At 50.4% G+C, this 7,598-nt stretch overlaps 1 protein-coding gene across 2 annotated transcripts in view; it reads left to right on the top strand.

Moving 5' to 3' along the window:
• Positions 1–6,717, top strand: part of Gpat4 (glycerol-3-phosphate acyltransferase 4) — a 41,633-nt gene extending 34,916 nt beyond the window's left edge. For both annotated transcript variants that reach the window (XM_010617131.3, XM_033765351.1), the window contains 3 exons: positions 1,438–1,566; positions 1,654–1,733; positions 3,578–6,717. In XM_010617131.3, the coding sequence (XP_010615433.1) occupies positions 1,438–1,566; positions 1,654–1,733; positions 3,578–3,686 (318 nt within the window). In that variant the 3' untranslated portion in view covers positions 3,687–6,717. The remainder of the gene's footprint in view (positions 1–1,437; positions 1,567–1,653; positions 1,734–3,577) is intronic.
• Positions 6,718–7,598: the final 881 nt, after the last annotated feature.

Genomic DNA, 7,598 nt, shown 5'->3' with positions numbered 1-7,598 from the left:
TTTTTTTTTTTTTTTTTTTTTTTTTTTTTTTTTTTTGGTATTATACATCCATTAAGCCTCCTACAATTGAGTCTAAATTTTTTGTGTTTTTGTTTTGTTTCTTTTGGTGTTGGGGATTGAACCCAGTGGCTCGTGCATGCCAGGCAAGCATTCTACCAGTGAGCTACTCTCTCCGCCCCTCTTAGTTTCTATTATTAAATCTCATGTCTCTATTTCTGTAGTTAAGAGCCATAATCTCAACAGACTTATCTGCATTTTATTCTGAGAAGCATGAAACTTAGGCCAGAAAAGCCTAAGAGACAACACAGTTGAAATCCAACCTCACCCCACCCTGAAGTGCAAGGTTCTTCACACAACTTCCCTACCCTGCATTCAGTCTTCTTTTGCCGGGGAAGACATTTCCCACGTAGGAGGGATAAATCTTGAAATCCTGTGTCTGCTCCTCTGAGTCCTTGCTCTGTAATGACACAGAGTCAGTGTTTAATGCCCTTCTGCAGTCGTCCTTCAGGCAGTTGATAATGGTCCTGTGTCACTTTGTTTAAGCAGCCCCTTGGTGTCAGGTCCTCCTGCTGCCTCTCTAACATCATGTCTCCCACAAGGCTCACCTTTACTGGAATTGCTGTTTGATGCGAATGAGGGCCCCACCACAGCCACAGTTCCCACAAAGTGCCATCGAAGTAGCCTTTGCCTCTTGTTAGAATCCTTATGTCCAAGGCAGCTGCTTCCTGGTTGGAAATACAGTGCCTGCATGGTTGAGGCCTCCTGAGCCTTTTGGTGTGTGGCCATTTGCTGAATACTAGTGACTCGAGCAAAAGAGCTTCCTGCCTGAGCAGATCACTTGCTTCATTAGAATGGTAGATCTAGAACTATCACAAGCTCATTGTTTCCTGCTCAGTCTGCGATACCAGAAAGTTACAAAAAAGGTTGTCAGCTATATAAGAAAATGCCACATAGTTGGCAGTGGTGGTAAACCTGTGGCACACACCACAGCGGGCTGTTTTCACTGGAAACTCTAAAAGGTTTGCCATCACTGATACAGGGGAAGGACACAAGACATAATAATGAGTAGCTGACGTGCTGTCCAAGTTGTAAGAGGGAAGATGAAGCAAGAATGGCAAGATGTGGCTATTTGTTGAGTCTAGGGCATAGGTGTGTTAACCAGTCCTCTGTTGCTGGCTGTGTCTGAAAACTTCAGTAACAGTGTGTGTGCCTGTGAGTGAGATGTGGGCTAACTGAAGAAGGAGGACTTCTGTTTGAAGATGGCTGTTAGGAGAGGCCTCCCTGTACTTTGCTCTAAGGCTGGGCAGTTGGGAGATTAGCATGGCTGGAGGTCAGCACTGCCTTGGTGCTGGGTTGCTGTAGAAGCTCCCACTGTGCTGCTGCCCTGTGGACCAGTCCACACACCCTCAGTGCTGCCTGCTTCCCACTGTGTTGCAGTATGACCCTCAGTTCGGCGATGCCTTCTGGAACAGCAGCAAGTATGGGATGGTGACATACCTGCTAAGGATGATGACCAGCTGGGCCATCGTCTGCAGTGTCTGGTACCTGCCTCCCATGACCAGAGAGGTAGGTGCTCCAGGCATAGACTTCATTATGTGCTTGCATGTGAGGACCTGACCAGAGTGGTCTTGTTTCATTTATTCTTTGTTGCAGAAAGATGAAGATGCCGTCCAGTTTGCCAACAGGGTGAAATCTGCCATTGCCAGGCAGGGAGGGCTGGTGGACCTGCTGTGGTAAGTACAGAGCCTGCTGTGGAAAAGAAGCTCTGCAGCCCTGGAGAAGGAGTGGTTTGTCTCCTTTCTCCTACATCTGACTCAGACTACCCTATGCTGCCTTGGACTTGGGAAGCATGGGATCAAGTAGTTGATTCAGGGAATTTTCTAGGCTTCGTCTGCCAGAATACCCAGAGGCTGTTCATATGAAGGTGATTGGGAAACCTCCTCTGATCTTGGTGCATTTGGCAAAACTGGACCATCCTTAGAAAGACAAAGTGTTTTTTGTTTTGTTTTTGGTAATACTGGGGAATGAACCCAGAGCTTTTCTTTGCACCTAGCTATAGCCTGGCCCTTTTTTATTCTTTGAGTCAGGGTAAGACACTAAATTGCCCAAGCAATGTAGGCTCAAACTTGCCATCCTCCTGCCTCAGTCTCCCAGAGCACTGGGATTACATGGGCCACTGTGCCTGACTGATTTGTTGCACTTAGCTTGTTACTTTATAGTGCAGAAGTTGACAGGTTTTTTTTCTCCGAAGTCAGTAATGTTTTTATGCCTTGGGTTCCTGTGATGTACACTGCTACTCCTCCTGCAGGAGAGAGTGCAGGAACAGACACATACAGGTGTATCCAAATAAAACTTTATTTATAAGAACCGATACCAGGCTAGATTTGGCTTATGGGATAGTTTACCTCTCCTTGTCTTAGAGTCTGAGATAATACACTCCAGATTCCAGCAGGTGGTTAGGGATGGGTGTTGGTTCACTGCTTTCTTGTACCCCTAGGCTGTGCTCTGGTCAGAAACTGTTCTTACACCAAGCTGTACATTCCTGGGTAATCTTGTGGCACTTGAACCCATGGCCCTTTAAGCATCGGATGTTTACTAAGCACTTACTGTGTACTGAGTGCTGCTGCTGTTGTATGTGAGGTTTTGTGTCACCTGCATGGAAATGCTGTGAATTTGAGATTCGTTATTCTCACTTATGTTGAGAAAATGAAACAGAAGTTTAGTCACTTTCCAGAGTCCCAGAGTAAGCTCTGGAGCTGGATTTCGAATCCAGGTCAGACATGCATTGAAAGCTGGAAGGTTACTCATTTCTCTATATCTTTGTCTCCAGGGTCTAAAAAAACAAACAGCTGCTTTTTAAAACATGTCTTTGCCATGGTTCTTGAAGGGTGAAGCAGACAGAAAGCAGCCTTGGGTCATTGAGGGTGAGATAATTCTAGAACTTTGGTGAGGAGCTGGGGTGACAGGTGCTTCGATGGGCCAGGGGAGGGGAGGCCCAAGTCCAGAGGGTGCACGTGGGGATGTTGTGGTGGTCTCAGGACGGTGAGGCCAGCCTCTGATAGCAGGCCGAGGCTTCCCGGCTTCAATTACTTATGTCCCCTGAACATAGAAGAAAAGAGAACCTGCATTTCACTGGGGCTGGGAATGTAGCTCAGCCTGCACAAAGCCTTTCAGCCCCCAGCATTGCAAAAGAAGAAGAGGAGGAGGAAGAAGAAGGAGAAGAAGGAGAAGAAGAAGAAGAAGAAGAAAAAAAAGCTCACGTTTTTCTCCTGCTGCTGGTTCTCTGCGTGAATTTGAAGTGTTCCTGAATCTGAACTTCACAGATTACATTTAGTAGTTGTATAGATTCATTGCATCTTAGTATTTATTCACACTGGCTCCCCTCCCACCATGCTAGAATGCTGCTGGCCACTTGCAGGGCGAAGGTGGGCATTTGAGCAGGAGGGAAGCTAAGGTTCCCTGTGGGTGTATGTGGTCCGTCTGACGCAGGGCTGCAGAGCCGGTTACACGTGTTCTGGGCCTGTCTTGCCCTGTGAGCTGAGTCTTCTCTGCTCTCGCCTGGCCTTTCTCTTTTCAGGGATGGTGGATTGAAGAGGGAGAAGGTAAAGGACACGTTTAAGGAGGAGCAGCAGAAGCTCTACAGCAAGATGATTGTGGGGAACCATGAGGACCGGAGCCGCTCCTGAGCCCAAGGGCCCTCTGGCAGGAACCACCTGCCGGAATCCTGGCACGCGAGCCAGCGGAGCTGTTGCCGCTGCTGCCACCACCACCCCCGCTGCCTTCTCCTTCCAGACTCGGGCCGTGGGCTGCTCTGGATCCCAGGACCCTGGCCTCAGAGCTGCGTGGGTCCCTGCGCTTGGGCCGGCTCGGCCTGCCCTCGCTGTCTGCAGCGAGTACTGCTGGGTGTTGCTGCCCAGGACGAGATGCCTTCTTGTCCCTTTTATATACGTCCTTCGGAGGAACGCCGTTTAAAGTCTCTCCACCTGAGCATGTCATGCGGGGCTGAGCGGTGTGAGGATCAGCACACTCCCTGTTAGGATGCCCCAGTCCTGGGCCTGTGAGGGGAAAGCTACCCCTCTCTGGAGAGGCGCTGCCCAGGGTCTGGCCCAGCCTTGGAGCTCTGTAAACTTGATGAAGAGAGAAGTGCTGCAGTCTGTGGGGTGTTCGGAAAAGGAAGTTTGAAATTCTTGTGTTACTCCTGTTTGGAAGTCAGCAGGCGGGATAGGAGAGGCCAGTGGACTAACAGCTGGTCTGTGGTGAGAGCCAGGAATTGTTTTGTGTTCAGACTCCAGGATGAGCCTCAATTCCCTGTGTGACTTCCTGTTTGTTTAACTGTGCCTCAGTTTCCCCATCTGTTATGTGAATCAGGTGTGGAACGGTGGTGACTCCTACCTCACAGGGCTGTTGTGGGGACTCAGGTGCTGCATGAGTGAAGGACATGTCTTGCGCAGTGTCACAGGTCCAGGTCCAGGAACGTGCAGGACGAGGTCTGAGCTCAGCTGTTGCGCAGGGCTCTAGTCTTGTGGTTGTGAGTAATAAAACCTGGCTGTAGCCCCGAGCATGTGTCTCTTCTACTTGGCTTCTGCACTGAGCCTGGTGTCTCCCACCACACATCTGCACACCTCTGGCATAGACAGGGTGTCTGCAGACTGGAGGCAAGTGAGGTCCTGAAGGTGGGGTGGGGAAGTTGTGGGGCAGTAGGATCTCTAATGAGACCCAGGAGGCAGGGGAGTAGTGGGGTCCAGGAGAGGCTGGGGCACACTGAGCACACTGGGTCTCCTCATGGCCGAGAGGTGAACCGCGGGCATCACAAGCACCTCAGTCAGACTGAAGTAGACCCAGAGCCAGACCACTCTTGTGGGTCCTTGCTTTGGGGTCCACAGATTTCCGATCCTCAGAGTTTTCTCAGCCCAGTTTATCCTCCGTCCGGCCCTCCTTGTAGTGAGCACGGTACCCTACAGGACTCCCGCCTGCCCTGGGGAATGTCACATGTCCCAGCTGCCCTCAGGTGTGGGGTAGGGGACATGCTGGGAGTGAGCCCAGCCCGACACTGCAAATCCACATCACCATCACGCTTGAGGACCTGTCCTTTCTGAACCTGGTGTCACTTGCCCGCCCTGCCTACCGCCGCCTCTTCACACAGCCACCCATTTCCTCTTACCTGCCTCTTTGCTAGCCAGTGGAAACCTTCTCACAAATAAAAACACTCACGGCTGTAAGAACAGCCTCTTCTGAACTGTTTCGTGGAATGTTGAAGAAAAAAAAGCAGTCTTCAGCTTTAATAGGAGGTGATGTTTGTAGTGTCTCAGTGCTCACTGGAATGATCTTTCACATTGGTCTTAAAGGTCATGTTCCCTCTAGAAGAAGTTCTAAAATTTCTGTGCGTGATCTGTTGTATTTCATTGTTTGCATCGATTATTTTTCTTTTTATGTGTCTCACATTCTGCACGCCCATTCCTAATTTAAGTTCATCCTACTGCTTCATCCTTTTCAGCTGGGATCATGAAGGCCCCAGATTGCTGATAAGTCAGAATATTTGGTTTGGGAACACTGAGTTGGTCCTCCTTGCTAAGTCCTGCAGTGTTTTGAAACAAAGCAGCAAGGTACAAGCTATGCTCACACTTGGATTCCAGCCGGAGCAAGGATGAGCTTTGAATAAAACCAGGAGATGATCATTGGTGGGATGAACACTGGCCGGCCTCGACCCCGTTCCATACCTGTCCCTTTTCCGTGACATTCTCTGGGTTTGCTACCTGATTGATAACTGGCCGTGTAGGCTAGGGGGCCTCAGACCTTCACACCTCTGACATTTCTAATTCTTAGAAGTCACTTGAATCCATTTGCTCTCTCTGAAAAATTAGACTGGTGGAACTAGACCACCAGCAGGTGCCCGCTGTGTGGATGGGGGTCCCCCACCTGTACCCTTCCAGGTGACTGGGACCAGGGCCATTCCTCTCCGGCTGGGTGGTTTGGAGAGGGCTTTTTTCCCAGCTAATCAGAGGAAGAACGTTCTCCCTTAAGGTAAATTCCGCTGACAGTGGAAGGGAGCTCCTTAGAAGGCTGTCAGCCTGGCTCCAGCTGGGCGAGCTACACTGGTGAAGCCATGTGAGATGATGTCCCTCCTGCCTCCCTCAGTTGCTCTCCTTCAGAGACCTAGGAGAGGTGCGCGTGAGGGTTGGTGGCGTATTTCACAGTAGGTTTTGCTCTGCTGTCTGGGTCTGTAAACCCTGCCGTTTCCATCTTGGAATCTCTGCTGAGCGCCATGAGCGGCCAGACCGGACTGCTCTGGGCACAGTGCTGTGGCCTGGGTGTCCGGTGGGAAGGGCCGCTGTGCACCGTCGGTACAGGGCGGGAGCCGGCTGTGCGGCCATCCATCGTCCGCTGCAGTCACCCCGCTCGCCCAGTCAATACGTCTCTCTCCGATGGGAAAGTTAATAAATTTTGCTCTAGATTAAAAGTATTGATCATTTCATTTGTAAACGATAAATAAAAAGGGTGAACTTTTCATTGCACAGTGGGTGGCGGCTGGTGTATTTTGCCGCTGAAGTTCTGCTGGCTGTTGAGGGGTGGGCTTCTCATATGCATTCCGGCTGGCCAGCTGCATTGATTTCCTATTAGTCTCCCAGCACCACCCAGCAACACATCATTTCAGTACCTGCTATTAATGGTCTTTTGATAAATAATCACTTGTAAGTCAATAAATTTTTATTAAACAGTGTGGCTCTTTGATTTATTAAAATCCGACCGTGTTTGTCTGGGAGAAAAGGGATGCTGAATTGAAGTGGAGGTTTTCATACATCTTCCTGACGCTGGGCAGTCACCACACTCCAGAGAAAAACAATTGCATTTTAACAGAAACAAAACAGCCAAGTTTGGAACTTGGGCCCAGGGAAACTTTATCTCTGTCAGTGTCGGCGTCAGCGTCAGCGTGGGGCTTGCTCTGCAGGGAGCAGCTGCGGACTTGGGACACACCGTGCCAAGAACTTTGTGTTGGGTCTGAGAGTGGTGAGGATCTGGGTCCGTGCAGGTCCCACAGCGTGCACAGGTCAGCCTTTCCCTGTCGGAAGGGGCACCTGGGAGCAGACGCCTGTGTGAGGAGCGTGGGATCAAACCTGAGAAGGGTGACAGCACCCTTAGCTGCCTTCTGCTAAATCCCACCCGAGCTGCGTCTCGCAGCAGGGGACACCAAGACAGCATTTGTTGTATGGAGACTGTAAAGTGAGCTAACAGGTGAAGACCGGAAGACATTTCTTGACATTCTTATTGATACAGAATTGGCTGTAGACACCTTTTCATTAAGACTTGGGTGCAAACATTGTTTTATGGAGAGGAGTCGGAGGGAGTTGATGTGTTTATTACAGTGGATAGTGGGGACCCCTTTTCCTCAGCCTAGCCCTGTGGAGGTGCTGCCTGACTTGGCCCTTGGCGTGGCAGCAGGACAGGAGGGCTTTGGGAGTGGGATGCTCTCGAGAAGCCTTGCTGAGGGCTTTCCCCTGGGCGGCAAGGCCTCGTTGGACTTCCTTGTCTCTCCTCTTCTTGGGGTGAAAGTGCTGCCACCAGGGACCCTTGGAAGTGGCCAGGGAGCTGGCAAGCAGGTG

Source organism: Fukomys damarensis, unplaced genomic scaffold (genome assembly GCF_012274545.1).
Source record: "Fukomys damarensis isolate Sample0158 unplaced genomic scaffold, DMR_v1.0_HiC HiC_scaffold_18, whole genome shotgun sequence".
Taxonomy (NCBI): Eukaryota; Metazoa; Chordata; class Mammalia; order Rodentia; family Bathyergidae; genus Fukomys; species Fukomys damarensis.
Note: the sequence above shows the minus strand (reverse complement) of the source record. Positions and strands in the feature narration are given on the sequence as shown.